General features: G+C 40.4%; 1 protein-coding gene across 10 annotated transcripts in view; it reads left to right on the top strand.

The window, feature by feature from the left end:
* The window catches only part of pogzb (pogo transposable element derived with ZNF domain b), a 119,577-nt gene that overhangs the window by 9,883 nt on the left and 81,896 nt on the right, over positions 1–27,798 (top strand). For 9 of the 10 annotated variants that reach the window (XM_059980201.1, XM_059980209.1, XM_059980205.1 and 6 more), the window contains exon 2: positions 20,685–20,825. In XM_059980201.1, the coding sequence (XP_059836184.1) occupies positions 20,696–20,825 (130 nt within the window). In that variant the 5' untranslated portion in view covers positions 20,685–20,695. Of the gene's footprint in view, positions 1–20,684; positions 20,826–22,757; positions 22,856–27,798 lie in introns of those variants that run through there. The other variant, XM_059980210.1, reaches the window with a different exon arrangement.

The following is a 27,798-nucleotide window of genomic DNA, read 5'->3' as shown; positions in this document are numbered from 1 at the left end:
CTGATTTTTATGGGAATAACAGGAGGTCTAGGGGGCTAAATAAGCACAGATCTAAAACATTCAAATTTGGAATCTCCACCTTGCATCAAGGGATTAAAGATTATATTAAAAGTTAGCTTTATTGGTCACATGTACATCCAAACGTGGTGAAATGTGTCATTGGCATCAATGACCTTCAGTCTGAGGATGTGTTGTGGCAGCCTGCAAGTGTCGCCATGCTCTTGCCACCAACATAGCATGTCCACAGCTTACTAACCCTTACTAATCTGTACGTATTGGAATGTAGGAGACAAAACATAAAAAGTCCTTACTGACAGTGGAAGGAATTGAACGCCGATCACTGGCACTGTGAAGTGTTCCTCTAGTTACTATACCATAGTGCCACCTGCATGAGAAAGGTATTAAGGAATTCAGGATTGCAGTTCAGTGAAACTCATGCGACCTGAAGAATAGTTTGTACATCACTTGTGCTGTCATCCATCTGTCCATATGCCCCAAACAACATCCTTTTGATAGCCAAGAGTGGAGGTGATGTAATGTAACCTTTAATGTAATTGTTTTTAACTGTATCCTAGAGCATGCTATTTGTCCTGCAGCGACCACTATCACCGGTGGACAGGCTGTCAAAAAAAGTTCAGGAAACTTGTTCCTAGTTCTGTGGTTGTGCTGTACCAGAGAGCAGGTGATGGCTACAGACTTTTGACTGTTGTATGTAGCTGCAAGATAATTTTAGGTTCGTTTTGCATGGGAGGCCTGTTATTTGGGTTTGAATATGGAAATGCAAAAACCATGTAGCTTTTCCCACAATGGAATCAGTTAAGTTTGAATATGTTATTTTGAAAATTACTCATTCAATTTATGTATTTTGCTTAAAGTTATAAATACCAAGCCACTTTCTGCATTTTGGCTGAATTTAAAAACATTGTCTTTTTAAAAAAAAATAAATTGAGTTTGTTACTACAGGCCAGGCAGCATCTATGAAAAAGAAGTACAGTTCACGTTTCGGGTTGGCACCTTTCGACAAGACTGAAATATCTTGGCCCGAAATGTTGACAGTACTCTTTTTCAAAGATGCTGCCTGGCCTGCTGAGCTTCTCCAGCGTTTTGTGTGTGTTGCTTGGATTTCTCACATCTGCAGATTTTCTGTTACTAAAAATGTATCTTTCAATCCCTTTCTCTGAACAGATTGACCTTGAACTATTTTAGCCTGGACAGAATTAATTTGGAAAATAGTGCAGGTGAACTTTATTTATCAAATGAGTCCTATTAGCATATATTAATCAAGTTTTCATGTTGGTGACTTGCACACTTTGAGCTGGTAGGCATTTCCTCTGCATGTTCTGTTATGAAGGATATGTGAAGGGTAATGTTTCTGGAGTGAGGTCTAGAGTTGAAGGAGGATTGGGGGTGGTGAGTGAAATCAAGAGCTGTGAGAGTTGGCTGAGCCCTCAGGTTGAACTCGTAATAGTGGAGGTGTATGAATAACTTCTGGCCAGCTTTTGTAGAACCCAGAGGAGAACTGAACCATGGAACCATAGAACATTACAGCACAGAAACAGGCCTTTTGGCCCTTATTGGCTGTGCTGAACTATTTTTCTGCCTAGTCCCACTGACCTGCACCTGGCCATATCCCTCCATACATCTCTCATCCATGTACCTGTCCAAGTTTTTCTTAAATGTCAAAAAAAAATCTGGCAGCTCATTCCACACTCCCACCACTCTCTGTGTGAAGAAGCCCCCTCTAATGTTCCCTTTAAGCTTTTCCCCCTTCACTCTTAACCCATGTCCTCTGGCCCTTCTGTCCCCCAGCTCCAGTGGAAAAAGCCTGCCTGCATTCAGCCCATCCACACCCATCACAACTCCATATACCTCCATTAAGTCTCCCCTCACTCCTCCATGCTGGAAATGTATTATTGTGATGGAGCAATGGACACTGGTTAAAGTTAAAACTTTAAAAATATGTGTACTTGATGGTGATATCCAGTTCCCTTATTAAAAGCCCTGTTCAAGTAGCTTCCCTTTAAGCGCTTGTAAATGCTGTAGTGATGTGGTTTTAAATGAAAGATTTACAATTTCACAAAGAAAAGGGTGCATTGCACTTTAGATGTTACACCACTCACACTGGCGTGCACGACCTTCTGAATGATATCACGGAGGTATTGAAAAACAGGAAGGAAGACTATGGACTTTGTAAATGATTTTTGAATGATTTGCCTCAAATTTTCTGTAGGAATTCAGTAGAATTTACAAGCCATTAGTTTGGACGTCAGTGGGAACTAGTGATGTACAAATTAGGTGCAGCATTTTGAGTTAGAGTAAACGCACTTCAAAATCACATTGGTTATGAACTGCCTTGGGAGATGCTCATGATAGGAAAGTGGTGATATAATTTCAGGTTTGTTTCTGGCTGCTTCATTGACTGGTCTGTCAGCGTCCCTTTTCAAGCAGTCACATATGATAGGCTGGTACAACTCCACAAGCAGGTCTCATTTTTCAAATTGTCGTCATTAAGAAAAAAGTATTGATGGGTTTTAAATTATAATGTGCAATTTAACTATGTACATTTTCTGAAGTGAACTTTGGCATTAGTGTTCTTGATATTGATTGGGAACAGGACCTCTTCCCACTTTAAGTGGAGATGGAGCTTAATTTACAAATAATGAATTACTATACTTGCCATTTGATCACTGAGAATCCATTTTTTAAAATGCTGAGGCATTCAAACATTGCTAAATCATTATACCACTTTGAAAGTACACACTAAGCAGTAAATTTGGTTTGACTGAACAGTTCATATCTGACTGGAAGTACTTTGTGAAAATTTGATTATCGGTGATACCTCAAATTTTAGATATGTAACAAATGTCCAGGCATTTCATCTTTAGTTTGTACACCTTTAGGCAAATATGAATGTTGCTCGCTTCATTTATTAGTGTTAGGGAAAACAAATTTTGCTAATACCTTAAATATGAGACAGTCAAACATATTGATACTTAACTGGGCAATGTTGTTTGTCCACACTGAAGTTGCTGAACTGTAGATCTGTTTATAAAAGTCTGATGTGTGTGTCTCTTTAAGTTGGAGCCATAGAAGAATCACCATAGAACGTAGTTAGGTTTGGATTATCAGATTCTTATGTACACTCTGAATATGGGGCCAAGCAAAAGTGTTTAAGCTGTCTTTGTCATGAATTTTCAATCAAACGAATTGTTTCAACTTTTTCTGATTAGAAAATCTTTATGACTTAATCATTTATGTGTGTGTAGGCCTCCATTAGTCTCGATAGACCATGGATTTGCACCTTGGAAAGTTTCCAGTGTTATGAACCCTGTAACTGGGTATTTTATCAGCAAAGATAGGAGTATCTGTTGGAGTCTGGTGATACTATATTTTAACAGTATTTATTAGTAAAAATACACAAAAAATATCAATGCAAATATACAGATAATATACGTCATCAATACTAAACCTAAAAGTGCGGGTATAATAATCAATAAGAAATAAGCTGTATCATTGTCTAGGGGATAGTGAATTGTCCGATGGAAATATAAAGTTCAGTTCATGCAGGCTGCGGTAGTTGTTGGTCGCTGTGTTGCAATTATTGGAGAGAGAGAGTAACAGCTATTGACTTACCAACTTTCCTTTACGATCTTGATCCGTCGATGCGTTGTTGTTGTGGCCATTCACGTATGACCCCTCCGTCCTTTAGCTAGACCGTTCTTCCATGGTGGACTCGTCACCCAGGCAAGGATGGACACACACACAAGCCCCCACCGGTCTCGTAGTGTCTCTCCTGGCGCGTCTGAGGGGTGTTCCCCAGACCTTACTTTTATCCCCACTCACGGGGTCTCAGGTGTCAATCAGGTTGGGATAATGTAACGCGCCCCCTCTGGTTGCCCCCTGAGGGATTTCACCAAGAGACAATAGCAGTAATCAGTGGTTCTGTTCCGCTTTTGTTAGGAGGAGACATTCCACTTTTGTGTATCTCTGCGTTGTCTCTCTCACTTCCTTGGTATCAGACCCGAAATAGTAGCGATTTTGCGATTCTCAAAAAGGGGGGGGACACACAACCTTGCACCCTTCTGCCCATCAGAGTTGCTCCTCATTCGTAACACCAGGGTGTAAGCTTGGGCAAGGTTTTTTTTAATGGAAGACCGGCAGTTGCCCAAGCTGCAAGTCTCCCCTCTCCATGCCACCTATGTTGTCCAGGGGAAGGGCATTAGGACCCATACAGCTTGGCACCGGTGTCGTTGCAGAGCATTGTGTGGTTAAGTGCCTTGCTCAAGGACACACACGCAAGCCTCAGCCAAGGCTTGAACTAGCAACTTTCAGATCACTAGACCAACGCCTTAACCACTTGGCCACGCACCAACACTAAATATTTATATCTTCCTGCCCCTCCTCCCCCCCCCCCCCCCGAAGTTGAAGTTTAAAAGAATGAATAGCAGTAAATTGCAGTACCATGCATAAAATTTACCTGGTATCAACAGTAATCCAGAAGAATGTTAATGTTTGCAAATGTTTCTTGGCTGATCTGCGCCAACATAGACTAGAAGAGGTATATTGGTAATTACTTTGACCTTGAAAGTCATTGAAAGCTGGCAAGCATACAGTGCCATGAATCAGTTTTAAAAAAGCTTTTTTCAAGGTGCAGTTTGGGGAAAGAAATTTTAAAAATTGTTTGAGGTGGAATGTTAATTAGCAAGCCAGAACTGAAAGACGTGCAGAAGACTGGAAGTTGAAGAGGCAGGAATACAATATGGCAGGATTGCCTTTCTTTGGTCTGGGCTGCAGATTTTGGGTCACAGTTATGCATTTAAACTTTGTCATCGCCTTTTCATTGGTCCATTGAAAAGTTTGTCTTTATTGCTTCTACTGGTTCATGTAGTTTATTGTGGAAAATGTGAATCCAAATATTTTGGCATGTTTGGAGTTGATGTAAACATTACTTTGTTTACACTGAACCTCCACCTTCTGACTTGTGGATGTAAAGCAATTGTTTGGAAAATTGATCATTTCAACCTTATTTCCTTGTACAGTTCAGGTTTTTTGTCTTAACACGCACTCACAGCAAAAAAAATCATAATCTTACCCAAACAGGTGATAGAATATGATGTTGTTGCCAGAGATGGACATTGGAGAAAGTTATCTGCATTTAATAGTACTAATTCCATTTGTGCAGAATATACCTCCTTCTTATCTGTGCAAAGACCAGTTAAAATTCGTATTGTCAGAAATCTGGCACTGACATTCACTTTCATGGAATGTAATTCAAAAGCAAAGCGAAGCTCAAATTGTATAGCACCACAATTAGATCGCAATAAGAACAAAAAAAAAACGTGGCTCAGGTGGCATCTATAGAAGAGGGACCACTAACATGTTGGATCAAAGATTTGAGCATCTTATGAATTTTTCTGTTTTTAATTTGGATTTTTCAATATCTGCAGGTTTGGTTTCCATTTTTCACATGGTTATATTACACTTGAAGTTTTGCCCTTGAATTATATAATTAAGAGGTGCTGCAGAAAGGACAAACACAAGAGATTCTGCAGGTGCTGGGAATCCAGAGTACACAAAGTTCTGAAGGATCTCGGCATATCAGGCATCATCTATGAAGATGAATAAACAGTTGGCATTTCTGGTCGAGCCTTTCTTCAGGACTGGAAAGGAAAGGGAAATCTAGTATTTTCCCCTCTCCCTTCCCTCTTTATTTCCTTTTTTTCCTCACCTGCCTTTCATCTCCTATGGTACTTCTCCTTCCCTTTCTCCCATCGTCCACTGTTCACTCATCTCTCTATCGAAGTCCTTCTCCAACCTTTTCCACCTACTTGGCTTTACTTACCACCACCTTTTTATCCCCCTTCCCCTCTCCCATCATTTTATTCTGGTGACTTCCCCCTTCCTTTCCAGTTCTGAAGAAGGAGCTCTGCTTTAGCCATCTTTTGTTTATTCATTTCCATAGATGCTGTTTGATATGCTGAGTGCTTTCAGTATTTTGGAAGTGTTGCTGCAGAAAGTAGAGGTTTAGAAGTATAGTGCCAAAACTAAAGTAATACCTATCAAAGGGATGGCCATATGCTCCCCCCCCCCTGAAAAACTGTGGAATAATGACCCAAGAGCTTTTCAAGATTGTGAAATGGATTTGAGAGGGTCGAGAGGAACTTATCAAAATTCAGTTTAGCCACACTCCATGCTTTTGTGCACTATGCAATTCAATTTCAGTGAAAAATACAATGATTCCTCCCTCCACCCCCCCACACCCTTCCCTTCAGCTTCTGTGAAAAGAAAAGGACCCTTTAACAGTACTGGAGAAATGAAGAAACAAGTTTAATTTGTAGACAGAAATCAAAAAGGAGTGTATTGAGATTGTTTTGAATAGAGTGAAGTCAGGATTGCCCAGGTGATCCCATTGTTTAAAGGGCTGTCCATTAATAGATTAATGAGGGCAAGTTACAAAGCAAAGGAGCTTGTTAAAACTGTATAGCAGATCAGAACTGTTCCTTAAACCTGAAGTCAAAAGTAGAATGCTGGCAGTGATCTAACAATCAGGTGATATCTGTCGAGAGAAAAAATCTGCTAATATTACAACTGGTGGCAAACGCGAGAAAATCTGCAGATGCTGGAAATTCAAACAACAGCACACACAAAATGCTGGTGGAACACAGCAGGCCTCCTGACGAAGGTCGACAGCGCTTCTCCCTATAGATGCTGCCTGGCCTGCTGTGTTCCACCAGCATTTTGTGTGTGTTGTTGTTGCAACTGGTGGCATCTGTTAGTCTTGCAAGACCATGGATCTGGCCTGGAATGGTTTCCAGGGAGCAGGCCTGGGCAAATTTGTATGGAAGACAAGCACTTGCCCATGCAGCGTCTCCCCTCTCCACCACACCGATGTTGTCCGAGGGCAAGGGCCGATACAGCTTGGCCCCACTGCTGTTGCTGCAGTTGCCAGAACGAGGTTGAAGGCAACATCAGTCTGCCTTAGGGACTCCAGCTCTGGATCTGTCCTCAGGTTTACTCTCACAGCCTTTCCCATGAGTGACTATGGCTGCAAGGCAGCGGAGGTTTAAAATCAGTTTTCCCCTTCTTAGATGGACTGCCTTCCCAGGCTGACGAGCTCCATCTACCCGAAGCACTGATTTTAATGCGCCAGGACCCGCCTTTGACCCTTCTGTCAGTAGAACCAGTTCTGTTGGGCTTGGAGGCTAAGCCACGCAAGAAGGCCAGGAGTTGGACTTGGTTGGTAGTGGCTATTTGAGGTGTATGCTGAAATTTTTTAATTTCATTAAATGCAATATTATCCCTACAGCACGTCTCAAGGAAAGATGAGGTGCTGTTATTTGAGCTTCAATGAGTTTTGTGAGAGGCTGCAGAAAGGTCAGAATGGGGGTGAGAAGGAGAATTAAAGCTTTTCAAACCAACTGATTTAATTGCATTGACTAAATTTGTAGATGAGTATTTCAACTTGAGATGCTGAAATGTAAGGCATGGATAATTCCAGTCAGGAATCGAGGGCAAATTTCTTAACCAGAAAGAAAACACAGAGCCTGCAATTTGGAATGGTTGACATGAAGATTAAAGGGAAGATGGAAGATGAGGGATAAAGAATATTGTGATGAGCGGGAGGAAGTATTTGCTGGGATATTTAAACATTTTCCTAGAAGCTAATTGACTCTCCGTTGTGCTGAAAATGTTTTGTACCTGTGTAATTGATAGGTTATTCTTTGTAGTAAACCTGTGCTCCTTGGTCATTAAATTGAGCAGTACTGTAGAGCAGTAAGCACTTTGTGTACCAGTTCAGTGATCAGTTCATTAGGCATAGAGTTGACAAATTTTATGCAATTGAATTGTTGAGTCCAGCTCTTTGTGACCTCATGGACCATAGGGTCCACAGGGTTTCTATGGCAAGACACGGAAGTAGATTGCTAGGCCTTTCTTCCGCGTAGATATTGCAGCTGCCCAGGTTGGGTCCCAGCTGGGTTTAAACTCAGGATCATCTGCTTTGAAGTCCAGTGCTGATGCCACCACACCACTAGCCAGCCCACAATTGAATTGGGTGATTTTAATTGCTGGGTAGTTAATATCTTGAGCAGGGTCCACATCATATAAAAGACGAAGGAGATTTCCAGTCTGTCATTGTGTGGAGTTGTTTTCAATATGTACAGTTGCAAGAAAAAGTTTGTGAACCCCTTGCAATTTTCTGGTTTTCTGCATTGATTACTCATACAATGTGGTCTTATATAATAGTCACAATAATAGACATGCATACGGTGCCTTTTTTTTCTTACAGTATTTATTCAGAAGAAAAAACAAGATTTACAGAGTGCAACACATAGATACATCTCAACATAAAGTGTGTACATTGGTATATTGTAATAAAATTGATCAAAATGCACATCTCATAAAGGTATACCACTCCGTAATCAAAAATTTAAAGATAGGTCATACATCATAAAAGAACATTTTTATATTTTAAAAAAAGTCAACCGCTACCAACTACCAAAGAAAAATGCTGATGGATGATACTGGATAATTAGAAAAAAAACATATTCGTTTAAGAAAAGAAGATAGAAATATACATAAGTCTGTGCACTGTTAAGCCTTATAATTTGGAAAAGTAATTTAGGAAAGGTCCCCAGATATCATAAAAAGATTGTTTCGAATTTAAGACTAAGCAGCAGTTCTTCTCTAAATTTAAATAAGACATAATATCATGTAGCCATTGAAGATGTGTAGGAGGGGTAGACTCCTTCCATTTAAGCAAGATTGCTCTCCTTGCTAAAAGAGAGGTAAAAACTAAAACCTGTAGGTTAGGAGTTATATCTTAAGTTATATCTTCATTTGCAATAATACCAAACAAGGTGGTAAGGGGATTTGGGTCAAACTGGGCCCTAAAAAGTTGTGAGAAGGTATGGAATACTTCCTGCCAAAACTTTTCAATTTTAGGACAAAACCAAAACATACGAATTAAAGAGGCATCAGCAGAGTTGCATTTATTACAAAGTGGAGATACGTTCGGATAAAAACTGGACAGCTTCTGTTTAGAGATGTAAGCTCTATGAACCACTTTAAATTGTAGAAGAGAATGACAAGCACAGAAAGATGATTTATTAACCCGTTTAAGAATCTAAGTTTTGAGAATCTAAGGACATTTCTGGTATACTGGGGAAGATGTTACTCATAAAATTTCGTTATACACTGATGATATTTTACTTCTTTATCTCTAACACTGAAACTTCTTTACCTTTGGTTCTTTCTTTAATTTACCAGTTTAGTTATTTTTCAGGATATAAGCTGAACTTACATAAAAGTGAGCTATTTCCTTTAAATGATCTAATGTCATCAAATGCCAGATTTCCGTTCCAAGTTGTTACAAGTCAATTTACGTATCTAGGTGTAACAATTACTAAAAACTTCAAGAATTTATTTAAAGAAAACTTAAACCCTTTATTGAATTATGTGAAAAAGACGCTTTCTAAATGGTCTCCTCTTTCTTTATCCCTAATTGACCGAATTAATTCGATTAAAATGAAGGTTTTTCCTAAATTTATATCTTTTTCAGGCATTACCTATTTTTATTCCTAAGACCTACTTTGATTCTTTAGCTTCAATTTTAACATCTTATATTTGGAATAATAAACAAGCTCGTTAAAGTAAAGTTTACCTACAAAGAAATAAAGAGATGGGTGGATTAGCCCTACCCAATTTTAGGTTTTACTATTGTACTGCCAATATAAGGAATATTACTTTTTGGTCCTATTATATTTATCGTAAAGATTGCCTTTCATGGGTCTCCTTCGAAGTTAATTCTGTGAAAAAAAAATTCTATTGTCTCTCCTTGGATCATATTCTTTTTCAGCAAATAAAACAACAGATAATATATTTGTTAAGCAAAGTTTAAGGATCTGGTCTCAATTTTAGCAAATTTGTCATTATCATCTCCCATTCTCCTTAATCATTTTTTATCCCTTCCATGACTGACAAAAGTCTTCAAGGATTGGGATGAACTAGGTATTAAGTGTTTTTGGGACCTGTTTATCTCAGGGTCTTTTGCTTCATTTGACCTGCCAAAAACACATCTTTTACAGATACCTTCGAATTGGAGATTTCTTGTGTTCCCAATTAACTACTTTTCCTATAGGTCCTGATTTTTTTAAAAAATACTGGATAACCTTTTAAATTTAAAACCTTTTGTTTATGGCTCTATTACCGGTATCTGTAACTTGTTGATTGATTCTAGACAAAACTTTTTAGATAAAATAAAAAAAGCTTGGGAGGATGACCTAAATTGTCAGATTTCTGATGAAAGATGGAATAAAAATCTGCCTAAACTAATAACACAAACAATTGTATTTTTCATGACTTTAGAGAGCGTTTAATCATTGTCAGTCCAGGCTGGAAAAAGTATATAAACCCTTGTACTTAATAACTGGTAGAACCTCCTTTAGAAGCAATAACCTCCTCCAAGTGTTTCCTGGAGCTGCTGATCTGATTTGCACAACAGCAAGGAGGAATTTTAGACCATTCCTCAAAATCTGTTTCAGTTCCTCAGTATTTCTGGGATACCTTGCATGAACAACTCTCTTCAGTTTATGCCGCAGTCTGGACTTTGACTTGGCCATTTCAAAACACAAATTTTCTTTTTAAACCATTTGATATTGACTTACTTTGTGTTTTCAGGTTATTGTTGCATCATCCAACTTCTATTAAGCTTCAGATGACGGATAGCTACCCTGACATTCTCCTATAAAATGTCTTGATACAATTTTGAATTGATTTTCCCTTAACGATTGCAAACTGTCCAGGCCTGAGGCAGCAAAGCAGCCCAAACCATGATGTTCCTTCCACCATACTTCGCAGTTGGGATGAGGTTTTGATGTTGGTGTGTAGTGCCCTTTTCCCTCCAAACATAGAGGTGTGTACTTCTATGAAAAAGATCAACTTTTGTTTCATCTGTCTACAGAACATTGTCCCAGAAGTGTTGTGGAGCATCCAGGTGGTCTTTTGCAAAATTGAGACGTTCAGCAATGTTTTTTTTTTGGAGAATGGTGGTTTCCTCTGTGCTGTCCTTCCATTCTTGGTCAGTGCTTTTCTTATAATGGACACATGGACAGAGAATTGCAAGTTCCCAAGATTTCTGCAGGGCCTTTTGCTGTTACCTTTGGGTTCTATTTCATCTCCTTCAGCATTGCACATTGTACTCTTGGTGTGATCTTTGCGGGATGCTCACTCCTAGTGAGAGTAGCAACAGTACTGAGCTTCCTCTATTGTTTCCCCCCTGCATGATACTTGAAATAATGTGACACAAGTCCAAATGCTTTGTAGCTTGTATTTAATACGGATTTAAAGCCTGGCTATTGTGAATAAATCAACATTGACAATCTCTTATCTCATTTACTACCTTTTAAGTTATTGCATAATTTAATGTTGCATTATTTGAATATGAGACAGTGATTGTTGGAGGTAAAGTTATTTTAATTCATAAAACAAATAAAAGCTCCTGAGGGGAAATCTCTAATGACAGTGTTTGTGCTCAAATGAACACAAATGAGGTTCCAGGTTTGATTTTTGATTTTTCTGCAGCTGATTTTGGCTATGCAAAGCTTTTGGTTTGTACTGCTAATTCAGTACACACAAACACACAAAAATGCAAGGATTCCCACTCTTGATCACTGTTCATTGACTGTGTGTGTTGTGGGCAAAGAGTATGATGTCCCCATGTAGTAGAAAAGCCTGTGTAGGTCTTTGCCTAGACAAATACCGTAAATTCCGGACTATAAGCCGCTACTTTTTTCCCACGCTTTGAACACTGCAGCCTGTACTACGGTGCGGCTAATGCATGTTTTCTTTTCATGCCGCCAAAAACATTTTGCCTCGTAACAGTAGACCAATAAAATTGATGAGTAGTTCAGAGGTCCAATGAAATTGTACGATAAATCAAGCGCACTTTCACAATTAAATTACTGTAAATCAGTCATTTGTACTCACCCTCATCAACATGGAAAACACTCGAAGAAAAGCATATGATGCAGCTTTTAAGTTAAAGGCGATCAATCTGGCGGTTGAAGAAGGAAATTGAACTGCTGCACATAAACTTGGCATAAATGAATTGATGGTGAGACGGTGGAGACGCCAGCGTGAAGAACTGAGTCAATGCAAAAAGACGACAAAAGCTTTCAGAGGTAATCATAGCAGATGGCCCGAACTTGAAAACTTTCTTGAAGACTGGATTAACACACAGAGAGCAGGTGGCCGCGGTGTTTCCACTGTGCAGATCAGACTGAAGGCTAAAGCAATCGCCACCAAAATGAAAATTGAAGATTTTAGAGGTGGGCCATCGTGGTGTTTTAGATTTATGAGACGAAAAGGCCTGTCCGTCAGGGTACGCACGACTCTGTGTCAGCAGCTCCCTCCCGACCACGAGGGAAAAGCTTGCTAACTTCCGCACATTCACTCAAACAAAGATAGCGGAGAATTCCATCGGGCCTGATGATATCATAAATATGGATGAAGTACCTTTGACGTTTGACCTGCCTCTCACTCGGATTGTTAATAAAAAAGGTGACTCACCCATCACACTGAAAACAAGTGGCCATGAGAGAACGCATTTTACTTGTGTTCTGAGCTGCACAGCATCCGGACTAAAGCTTCCACCTATGGTGATTTATAAGCGGCTGACAATGAAAGTTCAGTGAAAGCTGCCATCAAGAGTACAAACTCAATTCCAGTTGTGATTCCTGGGGGCACCACGAAGTATTTGCAGCCACTGGACATCAGCGTGAACCGGGCATTTAAAGTGGCGCTGCGTGTTGAGTGGGAGGCTTGGATGACGAGTGGCGAGAAATCCTTTACCAAAACAGGACGCATGCAAAGAGCATCTTTAACTCAAGTCTGCCAGTGGATCCTAAGTGCGTGGAGCCGTGTCACAACATCCACCATCACCAACGGGTTTCGAAAGGCTGGACTGCTGCGTGATGAAGAGGACCACGTGCGCTCAAGTGAGAGCGACAACGAAGAGGCTGAAGTGAGTGACGAGATCCTGAGGTTGTTCAATTCGGACACTGAAGAAGAGGACTTTGATGGTTTTAGTGCGCAGGAGGAAGATGAAGAAGGCGATCAATAACTTTTCCTGCTAGGCTGCAGTATATGTATATATTTTTTACCAGTCTTTAGGAGATATTGGAATGTTGCTCATGCACTGTTCAGTAAAAAAGTATACGCAACGTAATTTGTGTGTTACCGATACGTATGTATATTTAAAAGTAGCTGTGTTACAGGCACTGTTCGAAAAAAAAGCATTTGCAATATGTATTTGTTTATGTTGCCATACGGATTTAATTAAAAGTTAAAAAATCCTCACGTGTAATATCTTTCTGTGTAAAAAAATCTCATATTACAACGTGGGACACCTGCGGCTTAAAATCTGGTGCGGCCTGTACAAGTACAAAATTGATTTTCTTTCTAAAATTAGAGCGTGCAGCTTTTAATCAGGTGCGCTCTGTAGTCCAGAATCTACGGTACATGAATATTGGTCACTCTTAACAGGAGAAATGTTGACATTAAGGGATGGAAAATAACAATTTTATCAGATTTTTTCCTTTATCTGCAGAAGAAAAGTTGGTTGTGTTGATATGACATTTGTTTTGTACAGATGTTGTGAACTTGTTTGAAATGACTATTGAGCTCTGTTCTGATTCCAAGGTGAACTGAGTTTGTTATTTATCTTCAATGGATCTTATTTAGTTACTCTATAGGTAAAGCAGACATTTCGTTTCTGTCCGTACCAGTTCCCAGCGGAGGCAACCCATTGCTCCCATTCTTCCTTTGTTTTCATGTGATTCAACTTTGTTTCTCGTATATCCATCAGTTTTCCATTTGATTCTTGCTGTTTGGTTGCAGTAGCCAGTTAATTTGCCAGTATGCCTTTTGTCTTTTGGTATGTGAGAGGAAAATGGAGCACCTGTAGAGAGAACAGGCAAACTCCAGACAGCATCCCGGGTCAAGATCAAACTTGAGGCCCTGGAGCTGTGATGTGGTCATGCTGACTTTTGTGCCATTCAGCAACCTATGTTGATTCACTGCAGTGCTGGCCAGTTTCTGATATAAAGTCAGGGTACAAGATAACTTGTCCCACATTTATCACTTGCATTCCAAGTACTCCTGACTGCCTTGGGGATCGGCTCTCTTCTGGATTGTGTTGTGCAATACACTGGAATTAATTAGAGATCAACACTGGTGCACCCTAGGGGCGTGTATTTAACCCACTGCTCTACTCTCTCTCTATACCCATGACTGTGGCTAGGCATAGCTCAAATGCCATCTATAAATTTGCTGATGTTCCAACCATTGTTGGTAGAATTGCAGATGGTGACAGGAGGGCATACAGGAGCGAGATATCCCAACTAGTGGAGTGGTGTCATAGCAACAACCGTGCACTCAACATCAGTAAGACGAAAGAGCTGATTGTGGCCTTCAGGAAGGGTAAGACGAAGGAACACATACCAATCCTCCCAGAGGGATCAAAAGTGGAGAGAGTGAGTAATTTCAAGTTCTTGGGTGTCAGGTTCTCTGAGGACCTAATTTGGTCCCAACATATCGATACGGTTATGCAGAAGGTAAGACAGTGACTACACCTCATTAGGAGTTTGAAGAGATTTGGTATGTCATTAAAAACACTTAAAAGCAGGCTGCATCACTATCTGGTAAAGGGGGGGGGGGGCTACTGCAGAGGACAAGAGGCTGCAGAGGGTCAAGAATTTAGTAGTCGCCATCTTGGACCAGGACACCTCCAAGGAATGGTGTCTCAGAATGGCAGCGTCCATTATTAAGGTCCCCAAGTACCCAGGGCATGCCCTTTTCTCATTGTTACCATCAGGTAAGAGATACAGGAGCCTGAAGGCACACACTCAGTGATTCAAAAACAGGTTCTTCCCCTCTGCCATCCTATTCCTAAATGGACATTGAACCCATGAACATTACCTCATTTTTTAAATAAATATTATTTCTGTGTTTTTCAATTATTTTTGATATATTAAATATACATATTGTAATTGATTTTACATTTTTTCTTATATATAGGTCGACCTTCACTAATCTGACTACCTGTAATTTGGTTCCTTCAATAATCCGGCACTGATTTCAAATTTTCCGCGCAATTGTAATTTCAAATTTTCTGGGCTACCGTACCAATCTGCTGTGCATTGTTTTGGTTGCGCTAGGCTTGTTCATGCGTTGATCTGCTGTTGTAAGCACAGGTGTGCAATTCCCTGCTTGTTTTCCTACATTTATTAATATCATTTGCTCTTTTTTTTGGCCCCAATTATGGCCCCAGTGAGTAAAGGAAATGCACCTCGCGCTGTGAAGCGAAAACACTGCACATTGTCCATTAAAGATAAGGTTGAACTCTTGGGGGGGGGAAAGACTGGACAGTTGTGTATCGGTGAAAAGCTTGTGCAAATGTTATAATGTTGGCTCTTCCACAGTGTTACGCTATAAAGAAACAAAGAAAAACTGCTACTTTTTTTGCTGATAGTGACTCAAAGAAACATGTGCGTAAGAAAAACAATGAAAGACGGAAGAAGTTTGGAACTAGATAAAGTGCTGATAACGTTTCATCTTTGTGTAAGTGAAGGTGTTGAACTATCTGGAGAAACAGTGAAGGATCAAGTAAAAGTGTTTCATGAAGGACTAGATTATGAGTGTGGCTAGAGAAGGTTGGCTTCATCGGTTCAAGCAGCGTCATGGCTTACAGTTTCATGCAGTGTGAAAACCGTTCAGACAAGGAAGCAGCAGCAGAGTTTGTTGACGAGTTCGCCAAGTTAGACTTCGATGGAAAAATTAAGCCCCGAGCAGGTGTACAATGCTGATGAGACTGCTTTATATTGGAGATGTACACCAAGAAGAACACTAACAACAGCAGATGCAGAATCACTAACAGGGTATAAGGCATTGAGAGATTGTGTGACTTTGCTAGGCTGCTGTAATGCTGCAGGAACCCACAGATGTAAGTTACTGGTCATTGGCAAAAGTTTACGTCCCAGGGCCTTCAAAGGTATGATGCGATTTCCTGTAATTTACCACGCTAACAAAAATGGATAGATTACAACTAGCATCACACTGGAATGGTTTGAAAATTATTTTGTTTCTGAAGCATGAGCTCATGGTGACTTTGTTGGCCTGCACCACAACTGTAAGATAATGCTTGTTTTAGACAAATGTTCAGCACACCTGAAAGCAGAACTCTTCATAAAACAACAATGTTTTCAGTATCTTCTTGCCACCTAACTGTACGTCATTAACCCCTAGACAATGGCATATTACGTTCTCTCAAGTAGAAGTATCGTTCCCTGTTTATGACTTGCCTTTTGAGTGCAGTTAATGCTGGCAGAGTAGCAGAGACTTTTTATTGACAGGCTAATTAAGTTGACAGGTAAATTGCTGAAAGGATTAGAGCAACGATGTTTTATAGCTGAGCAAGAAATAATTGAGTGTTTATATGCTGCAGCATAAGTAAATCAGAGAGAGACCAAAATATTACAGAAAAGCTTAGCTTGGAAGATATATTTTAAAAATAGCTAGAAAAAGTGCAACAAGGGAGCTAATAGTTCAAAATCCAGTGCCATTAACTTCTGCTCCAGATGTGCTGCCACCAACCAGATTCAGCACCAGTTCCTGATGCTTCACTTAACTTTTCAAGATGAAAATGTTGATGATCCTGACAACCCCACACTTAAAGACATGTAACTTTACCTGATGGTATATTAAACACTTTAGAAGCAGAAGTGCTCAACTTTTCTGTGTAAGTTAATTCCTGTACATTTACCTGCACCCTTTATTTTATCTGTGCCTGTACAGTATATTACTTTATTAAACTTTCACTTGCTACTCATTTAATATTTCTGTTTCATTATTATCTAACTTGTACTGATTTACATGATATTTTAAAGGAATGATGAGACAGTTAGCTATTGCTTAATGTGATCCTTCTGTAATCCGGCACTCCTTGGGTCCTAATGGTGCCAGATTAGTGAAGGTCGACCTGTATTGTGTATTGCATTGAACTGCTGCAGCTGAGTTAACAAATTTCATGATGCATGCCAATGATAATAAACCTGATTCTGAGGTAAAGGAACCCTCAGGGACAGTGATCATATGATAGAATTCACCCTGTAATTTGAGAAGGGGTATTTTGCATCATTCTTCACTGTGGAAGACACTCAGTAAGCCGTAAGTTTGAGTGTGGCAGGGGGTGCAGAAGTAGGTGAAGTTTGAAGGTACAATTTAATGTCAGAGAAATGTATACAGTACCATCCACGAAAACAGAGGAGTGCCCCAAAGAATGAATGACAGTTAAATTTTAGAATCCCAAAGTCCACCCCCCCCCCAGCTCCCCTCCCTCCTGCGAGTAAACTGCAGCGAGCAACAAATCCCCTCCCCCACTGGCAAAAATAAAGTGCACCCGCTACTCGTGTGAGCAAAGCAATAGCAAAGACACAGACTTACAGTTACCCCAAAGACTATATTGTTCACCCAATAATTCGACATGCTGCAGGCTTTCTCTCTCCTAATAAGGGAGAAAGTGCTGACTCAATTTCCAACAAACGGGAGAGATAACAAACAACTTGCTGGTTTATTATGTTAAAAGTCCATTACATTGCTGTTTTCAAGTTTGGTGCCTGGAGATCGCAAGGATCCTGGGTCCCCAGGCACACAGCAGATGTTCCAACTCCCCCAACGACATACGGGTCTCTTGTGGCAATACCGACCCTTGATTCGCCTGTCTCCAGTTACTCAAGATCCTATGCTTCTGAAGCTGTGCTGAAATCTTAGGCCAAGACTTTGGCATGCTGAATAGCGGCAGATTGTGGAACCCCCGAGAACAGGTTCCATTCCAGCAAAGAACCGTATTCAGCATGTGACTCCAGGTCAGGGTCTTCAAGAGAACCCTGAAAGGGAAAAAAAGAGATATTAAAGATAGAAATAGGACTGTTTTCAAAGATACAAGCAAAGGAGTTGCTGTTGCCGTTACTAGTGAGAATTGCTTGGGAAACTAAGGACTGAAGGTAAATAAATCACCTGGACCGAATGGTCTTTGTCCCAGGGTTCTGAAAGACATGGCTGAAGAGATTGTGAACACAATGGTAATACTCTTTCAATAATCAGTGGATTCAGGTGTGGTTCTGGATGGCTGGAAAATTGCAAATGTCACCCCACTCTTCAAGAAGTGAGAGAGGCAGAAGAAAGGATAACTATGGGCCAAGCCAGTTAGTCTTAACGGCAGTGGTTGGGAAGAAATTGGAGTCAATTGTTAGGCATATGGTTTTACCTTACTTGGAGGCACATGATAAAATAGGCCGTAGTCAGCATGGTTTCCTCAAGGGAAATTCTTGTCTGTCAGATATGTTTAAATTCTTTGAAGTAACAAAAAGCAGGAGATTGGTGGATGTTATGGATTTTCAGAAGGCCTTAGTTAAAGTGCCACACACGAAGCTGCTTAACAAGCTACGAGCCCATGTTATTATAGAAGGATGCTAGCATGGATAAAGCACTGGCTGATTGGCAGGAGGCAGAGTGGAATAAAGGAAGCCTTTTCTGGTTGGCTGCCGGTGACTAGTCGTGTCTGTTTTGGGACTGTTTTATGTTATATATCAATAATTTGGATGACGGAATTTCTGACAGTTTTGCAGATGATGTGAAGATTGGGTGGGCAGGTAGTGTTGAAGTAGAGAGGCTACAGAAGTACTTAGACAGATTAGGAGATTGGATAAAGAAGTGGCAGATGTTGAGAAGCTTATGGTCATGTGTGTACCTTAATGAAGAAATAATGACATATGTTATTTTCCAAATGGAGAGAAATTAAAAAATCTGAAGTCCAAAGGGACTTGGGAGTCCTGCAGGATTTCCTAAAGGTTAATTTGCAGTTGGTGTGGAAGGCAAATGTGATGTTAACATTCATTTTGAGAGGCAGAGAATATAAATGCAAAGATGGAATGTTGAAACTTTATAAGGAACTGGTGATGCCTGACTTGGAATATTGTGAGCCCCTTATCTAAGGAAGTTGTGTTGGCATTGGAGAGGGTTCAGAAGAGGTTCACGAGATTGAGTGTTTAATGGTCTCACTGGTATTTAGAAGACTGAAGGGGTTCTCTTTGAAACCTATCAAATGTTGAAAGCGTCAATGGAACGAATGTGGAGGGGATGTTTCCTATGGTGGAGGAGTCCAAGAGCAGAGTGACCAGCCTCAGAATAAAGGGATGTTCATTTAGACTGGATATGAGCGGGAGTTTCTTTAACTAGAGAGTGGTGAATCCAGAATTTGTTGCCATATGTGGCTGTATTAAAGGAAGAGTTTGATAGATTCTTGATTAGTCAGGGTTTGAAGTGCTATAGGGAGAAGGCTGAGATAGGGTTCGAGATGGAAGTAGATTAGCCATGATGAAATGGCAGAGCAGACTCTGGGTGAAATGACCTAATTCTGCTCCTTGGTCTTATTGTCTTATTGTGTTGATGTATGCTTTTAAGTTTCTTCAGCCCCACAATATTGCTACCACCTGCTTAAAAACTGAATTCCTTTGATTTTACTATTGTGGAGCCTTGCAACATAGAAATGGGCCTTCTAGTTCTCAAAATCAGCATCAGCCTTTGAGCACCCATTTCATCTGTACTTTCCATCCACTCCTAAATTTTACTACTAAGTTTCTTTTGCTAGATTGTACACAAAAGTAATTTGTAGTTTTCATCTAAATTGCCAAGCAGCACACCTCTGGGATCTTAAACTAAATGAGTGCACTTGGGGGGGAACCCTATGTGTGTCAGCGAATTGGGGGTCGGGGGGAGAGGTAGGAATGAAAATTGCAGACGGATAGTACCGCAGGTCTAGATTGAACATGGGTCACTTGAACTGAAGTATCAGAATGACCCACTGCACTACCTTGCCACCTCTTAGTATCTTCGCCTAATGATGCTAATTTTTCCTTTCAGTGTCAGTGGAATTATTTCCCTAAATCCTATCTTTATAACTTACCTACTTCCCCAAAACTTTGCAACATCTGTACCTTTAAGGAGTTTGAGCATAGAATGTAGAACTATACACCACAGTACAGACCCATATAAAGCTACTCCATGATCTCTCTTTCCCTACACAGCCTGTAAACCTCCATTTTTTTTCTTGCATCCACTCATTTCCAATTCATCACCTACAGGCTATTGAAACCCAGCTGTCATCCACAGACACAAAATGCTGGTAGAACACAGCAGGCTCGGCAGCATCTATAGAGAGAAGCGATGTCGACGTTTCGGGCCAAGACCCTTCGTCAGGACATCTCTTCTCCCTATAGATGCTGCCTAGCCTGCTGTGTTCTACCAGCATTTCGTTTGTGTTGTTTGAATTTCCAGCATCTGCAGATTTCCTCGTGTTTGTCATCCACAGTCCTTGTTCACCCATCAAAACAGCCAACCTGAACCAGTTGATTCTAGCCTTCAGTTACTTTGTTGCCTGTTGCATTTAATGTCTGTTCTCTTGCTTTGTGACTCCTTGTGGTTTGTTATTTTGCAGTTTATTATAAAAGTTAATGTTCACCACTGAATTGTCTCTGCTGCTCTGCATTTGGCCTCCTCTACATTTCCTGACACATGACTGAAATAGATTAGGGTAATTATTTTAAAGTGGTTTCTTTCCTATCTTTCAGGTGCTGCTAACATGGCAGACACAGATTTATTTATGGAGTGTGAGGAAGAGGAACTGGAGCCTTGGCAGCTCATAGAGGATGATGTTGTGGACGACACAGGTGGTGGAATGTTGCTGACAGCATCCAACAATGTTAATACAGGTAATTTAGAGAAAATGCCTTCAGTTTAGCTGCTGATCTGTTTGTGTCATCCAATTTTTTTGTTGCAATGGTAGTATAATATAAAGCATCATTCTCTCTGTGATCCTGGTAGACGTGTATATTTCTTGGAGTGTGATTGCTTTTTATGGAACGGGCTTCCAACTCGTACCTCTCTGCAGGTACTGGTTGATGCATGTGACCAAAGCATTGTAAATATGTGCTCGCTGAGTTCCTAGGCTGGTCTGTCAGGCTGATTGTAGAGCTACAGTTTGCACATAATTCCCAGGGCACTTCCTTGATATCTGATCGAGGACCTGAACACTAAATGTCGACATTCTTTCTGAGCTTCCTCTGCAAATATTTACGGTTACCTGGAGTATTCTGTTGGTAGAACTCTTTGGATTTCCCTGCAGATATTGGTGTTCCCCCAGGACTAATTGCTCTGCTGCAAAGCTCTTCTGGAAAATGACTCTCCAGGAGCTTCTCTTCACTTTTGTAAACCTAGTCTTCTTCGTACATCCTCTCCAGCTGTGCTAATGTTTACTTCGAATCATCAATTTTGCAATGATGTGGATTTATTTTAACTGATGCCCTGCCACTGTAGAAACTATTTTGTTACTTTTGTTCAGTCGATGTTAATACAGCATAATCATCCAGAGAACACAAGGGCACTTCTTAATAGTTTAAAATTCCTAATTGCTTTGCAACAATAATTGTAAATTACTACCTGAATTTTGTCTTGAAAGATTTGATTTAACATTAGTGTGGTGTTGCATCTGTTTGCTCATGCTGAGGCTCTACCTGTCCCATTTTTGTTTTTGCTTCTGTCTTGGATAGAATGATAATGTAGTGATTAGCGTGTTGCTATTACAGCTTGGGGTGTCAGAATTCAGAGTTCAATTCTACTGTCCTCCTGAAACAAGTTTGTGTGTTCCTTCCTGTGTGCACTTGGGTTTCCTTCAGGTGCTTCTGCTTCCTCACACAGTTGAAAGACCCTGCTGGTTAATTGGTCATTGTAAATTGTTCTGTGATTAGGCTAGGGTTAAATCGGTGGGTTGCTAGGAATGCCTGTTTGGCACTGTATCTCTAAATTTAAAAAAAATATACAGCACAAGTGAAGTACAGTATGGAAGTAAGCCCATTGGTCTAACTTGTTCATGAAGAACAAGTTTTCTACCTGAGCTAGTCCTATTTTCCTGTGTTTGGCCCATATCCTTCTAAGCTATTCTTGTCTGCATGCATATCAAAATGCCTCTACCACTACTTCTGGCAGCTCATTAGATGTATCCACCATCCTGTGCAAAGGTTTCCTCTTGCATCCCTTCTGTTCGCTCCTTGCCTTAAATATGCCGTGTCTTGTGAAATGGATTTTGTGATCATTAATTTTTAATTTTTTTACCCTCATGGTTTTTATATACCTCCATGAGACCACCCCCCAGCTTCCTAAGCTCCAGGGCAAAAAGCCCCAATCTGCCCATCCTCTCCTTGTAACTCAAGCCCCTCACTCCTGTAACATCTTTGAGTCTTTACAGCACTCTTTCTACTATAATGACTTCCTTTCTATAGTTTGGTTATGTATGAATGAATGCATGTAAATAAAATAGAATGTTGCAGCCAAATAAATCAATTCTTGGAGGGGTGGTACCTTATTATTGGAGGAACAGATGATTATTCTTATGCCTGGGATTGAGAGATATAACCTGACCTGCTGAGGAATTTGGAATGGGAGGAAAAGGTCCATTTGTTGTGGTACCAATGACATAGGAAGAACAAGGAATGAAGTTCTGCCGAATTAAAATACAGAACCAAAAAGATAATCTCTGAATTGTTACCTGAACCATGGGCAAGTTGGCAAAGGGTTAATAAGATCAGAGTTGAACGTGTGGTTCATAGATTGATGTGGGAGAAGTTGTTGTTTTTATTTGTTTATAGATACAGCACGGTTACAAGCCCTTCCTGCCCAATGAGCCCATGCTACCCAGTTGCACCCATGTGACCAATTAACCTACTAACATGTACATCTTCAGAAGGTAAGAGGAAACATCTTGAGGAAACCCATGCGGTCCCAGGGAGAATGTAAGTCTATTCACAGGAGTGCAGTCAGTATTACTCGGGAGGAAATTCTTGGGAAGTTGAAAGATCTGAAGGTAGATAAGTCTCCTAGAACAGATGGATTTCAAAACCCTGGGGTTCTGAAAGATAGCTGAAGAGGTTGCAGAGGCATTAGTAATGATCTTTCAAGAATCACTAGATTCTGGGATGGTTGTGGTGGACTGGGAAATTGTAAGTTCACTCTGAAAGAAGGGAAGGAGGCAAAAGAAAGGAAATTACAGGCCAGTTTGCCTCACTTCAGTGGTTATGAAGATGTTAAAGTCCTTTTATTATGGATAAGGTTTCAGGGTACTTAAAGCTCATGATAAAATTGGCGGAAGTCAATCTTCCCTGACAAATCTGTTGGAAATATTTGGTGAAATAACAGGCTGGTTAGACAAAGGAGAATTGGTGAATGTTGTGTTCTTGGGTTTTTAAGAAGGCCTTTAACAAAGTGCAGCACATGGAAGGATATGAGCATGGATAAAGTGGTGGATGATTGGTAGAAGCCAAAAAAATCAGAATAAAGAGCCTTTTCTAGTTGGCTACCAGTGACTAGTTTTCCACAGGGTTCAGTGGTAGGTTTGCTACTTATCGTGTTATATGTTAATAATTTTGATGGTGGCCAAATTTGCGGATGATACCAGGGTAAGTGGAGAGGCAGGTAGTGTTGAAGAAGCTGTGTCTGCAGAAGCACTTAGATTGGGAGAATGGACAAAGAAATGGCAGATGGAATACAGTGTAGGGAAGTGCACAGTCATGCACTTTGGCAGAAGGAATAAAGGCACAGACTTATTTTCAAAACGGAGCGAATTCAGAAATCGGATGTGCAAAGGTACTTTGGAATCCTGGTACAAGATTCCTTAAAGGTTCGCTTGCAGGTTGTGCAGTAGTAAGGAAGGCAAATGCAATGTCAACATTCATTTCCAGAAGACTAAAACATAAAGGATGTAATTCTGAAGCTTTATAAAACACCGGCGAGGCCTCACTTGGAGTATTGTGAGCAGTTTTGGGCCACTTATCTAAGGAAGGATAGATCATAAGACATAGGAGCAGAATTAGACCATTTGGCCCATCGAGTCTACTCTGCCATTCAATCATGGCTGATTCTTAATTTTTTTTTCCCCTCAGTTCCATTTCCCAACCTTCTCTCCATAATTTTTAGTGCTGTGGCCAATTAAGAACCTATCAGTCTTCACCTTAAATACACCCAGTGAGCTGGCCTCTACAGCTGCCTGCAGTAATAACTACCACAAATTCACCTCCCTCTGGCTAAAGAAATTTCTCTGCATCTTTTTTTTTAAATGGATGCTCCTCCATCCTGAGTCTATGCTCTCTTGTCCTAGACTCCTCCACCATGGGAAACATGCTATTCACATCTACTCTGTCTAGGCCTTTCAACATTCGAAAGGTTTCAATGAAATCCCCCTTTGTCCTTCTAAATTCCAGTGATTTAACAGGCCCAGAGCATCAAATGTTCCTCTTATGATAACCTTCAGAATCAGCCTTGTGAACCTCCTCAATGCCAGCACATCTTTTCTAAAAAAAAAACACAAAACTGTTGACAATACTCAAGGTGAAGCCTCACCAGTGCTGTATAAAGCCTCAGTATCACACCCCTGCTCTTATATTCTAGACCTCTTGAAATGAATGCTAACATTGCATTTGCCTTCCTCACCAACGACTCAACCTGCAATTTAACCTTCAGGGTGTTCTGCACAAGGACTCCCAAGTTTCAGTGCATCTCAGATTTTTGGATTTTGTCCCCGTTTAGAAAATAAATCTGCACATTTATTTCTGCTACCAAAGTGCATGTCCATGCACTTTTCAACATTGTATTTCATTTGCCATTTTCTTGTCCATTCTCCTAATCTAAGACCTTCTGCAACCTTTGTTTTCTCAAAACTACCTTCCTCTCCACCAATCTTCATATCATCTGCAAACTTGGCAACAAAGCCATCTATTCCATCATCTAAATCATTGATATGGAGCATAAAAAGAGGTGGTCCCAACACACACCCTGTGGAACAACAGTTACTGGCAGCCAACCAGAAAAGAATCCTTTTATTCCCACTCACTGCCTCCTACCAATCGCCAGTGCTCTAACCATGCCAGTAACTTTCCTGTAATACCATGGGCTCTTAACTTGGTAAGCAGCCTCATGTGTGCTATCTTGTCAAAGGCCTTTTGAAAATTCTAATACACATCTACAGCATCCCCTTTATCCTACATGTAATCTCAAAATATTCTAATAGGTTCATCAAGCAAGATTTTCCCTTAAGGAAACAAGGGAATACTTTGTCCTATCACCAAGTATTCCATAACCTCATCATAAACAATTAACTCCAACATCTTTCCAATCACTGAGGCCAGGCCAACTGGTCTATGATTTACTTTCTGCTACCTCCCTCCTTTCTTAGAGTAGAGTGACATTTGCAATTTTCCAGTCCTCTGGAACCATGCCAGAGTCCATTGATTCTTGAAAGATCATTACTAATGCCTCCAAAATCTCTACCGCTACCTTTTTTAGAACCCAAGGGTACAGTTCATCTGATCCAGGTGACTTGTGTACCTTTTAGGTCTTTCAGTTTTTTTGAGCACCTTCTCCCTTATAACTGCATTCACTTCTCTTCCCTCACATCCTTCAACACCTGGCACATTGTTAGTGTCTTCCACAGTGAAGGCTGATGCAAAATACCTTAGTTCATCTGCCATCTCCTTGTCCCCTTATTTTATTTCTTTGGCCTCATTTTGTAGTGGTTCTATATCCCCTCTCTTTTTTTCATATACTTGAAAAGGCTTTTTCTATCCACCTTGATATTGCTTACTGCCTTTGGTATTTCATCTTTTCCCTCCTTAGTTGCTTTCTGTATACTGTTCTTTTTTCAAAGCTTCCCAATCCTCTGTCTTCCTGCTAATTTTTGTTTTATTTTATGCACTCTCTTGCTTTTACATTAGCTTTGACTTCCCTTGTCAGCCACAGTTGTACTATTTTGCCATTTGAGTATTTCTTTGTTTTTGGAATACATCTATCCTGCAATTTCCTAATTTTTCCCAGAAACTCAAGCCATTTCTGCTATGCTATTATCCCTGCCAGCATCCCCTTTCAGTTTACTTTGGCCAACTCCTCTCCCATACCACTGTAATTCCCTTTAATCCACTGAAATACTGCTACTTCAGACTTTCTCTCTATGAAATTTCAAGTTGAGCTCGTATTGCGATCACTGCCTCCTAAGGGTTCTGTTACCTTAGGGTCCCTAATTCCTTCAAGTTCATTGTCCTAACAACCATCCAGTATAGCTGATCCCCTAGAAGGCTCAATGACAAACTGTTCTTAAAAAGCCATCTTGTAGTCATCTTGAGATCCATTACCAACCTGATTTTCCCAATCTACTTGCATGTTGAAATCTCCCATATGACCATCATAACATTGCCTTTTTGACATGTTAGTTTTATTTCCTTTTGTAATCTTAGTCCACATCCCAGCTACTGTTTGGAGGCCTGTCTATAACTGCAATCAGGGTCCTTTTACCCTTGCAGTTTCTTAACTCAACCCACAAAGATTCAACATCTGCCTATCCTATGTCATATCTTTCTATTGCTTTGATGCCATTCTTTACCAGCAGAGCCACGCCACCCCCTCTGCAGACCTTCCTATCCCTCCGATACAGTGTGTAACCTTGGATATTCAGCTCCCAACTACAACCATCCTGCCGCCACAATTCGGTGATGGCCACGGCATCTTACCTGGCAATCTGTAAAAGTGCAGCAGGAACATCCACCTTGTTTCTGTATTCCTTGCTTTGAAATATAACATTCTAAATCCCTAATACACTGATATTCACCCTGCTGGCTGCAATTTTGTCCTATCATCTGCCTGCACTTCCTGACAGTCTGCTTGCTACCTTTGTTTTACCATTTGTCCTATCCCTGAGTCTCTTCTTCAGTTCCCATTCCCCTGCCAAATTAATTAACCCCTCCCCACCATTTGTCCTATCCCTGAGTCTCTTCTTCAGTTCCAATTCCCCTGCCAAATTAATTAACCCCTCCCCAACTGCTCTAACAAACCTGCCCATGAGAATATTGGTCACTATCAGGTTCAGGTGCAACCGTTCCATTTTGCACAAGTCATACTTATCCCCAGAAGAGATCACAATGATTCAGAATCCTAAAGCCCTGGATTTGTTTATTGAAGGCATTTACAGGAAAATAAAGAAATATAATAGAATTTGAGAAATATACATAGACTGAAAAGAAAATCAATGTGCAAAAGATGACAAATTCTACAAATAAAAATAAATGAGTTGATGAATTATAGAGTCTTTGAAAATGAGTTTGTAGGTTGTTGAAGTTGAGTAAAGTTATCAGTGCTGCTTCAAGATCTGGGCCTTGATACCTCCCTGTGCAACTGGATCCTCGATTTCCCTTACTTGTAGACTCCAGTCAGAATGGATCGGCAACATCTTCATCAACAGCAGTACAGGTGCCCCAACAAAGCTGTGTACTTAGCCCCCCCCCCGCTCTACTCACTTTTGATCTATGACTGTGAGGCTCAGCACAGCTCTACTGACATCACCTTTAATGGCTGAATCAAAAGTGATGATGAATCGGCATATTGGAGGGAAATTGAAAATGTGGTTGAATGATGCCAAAACAATGCCCTCTCATTCAATGTTAGCAAAACAATGTTTCTCAACATTAGGAGGCTGAAGCCAGTTGTCCATGAACCAGTCCTCATTGGGGATTGAAGATGGAGAGGGTCAGTAATTTTAAGCTGTTTGGTGTTATTGTATCAGAGAATCCCATGTGGGATCAGCGTGCAAGTGCCATCACATCTACTTTCTTTGAAGTTTGTGTAAATCACCTAAAGCTGACGAACTTT

The sequence above is a fragment of the Hypanus sabinus genome, chromosome 9 (genome assembly GCF_030144855.1).
Source record: "Hypanus sabinus isolate sHypSab1 chromosome 9, sHypSab1.hap1, whole genome shotgun sequence".
NCBI lineage: Eukaryota > Metazoa > Chordata > Chondrichthyes > Myliobatiformes > Dasyatidae > Hypanus > Hypanus sabinus.
This window is presented reverse-complemented; position numbering and strand designations above follow the sequence as displayed.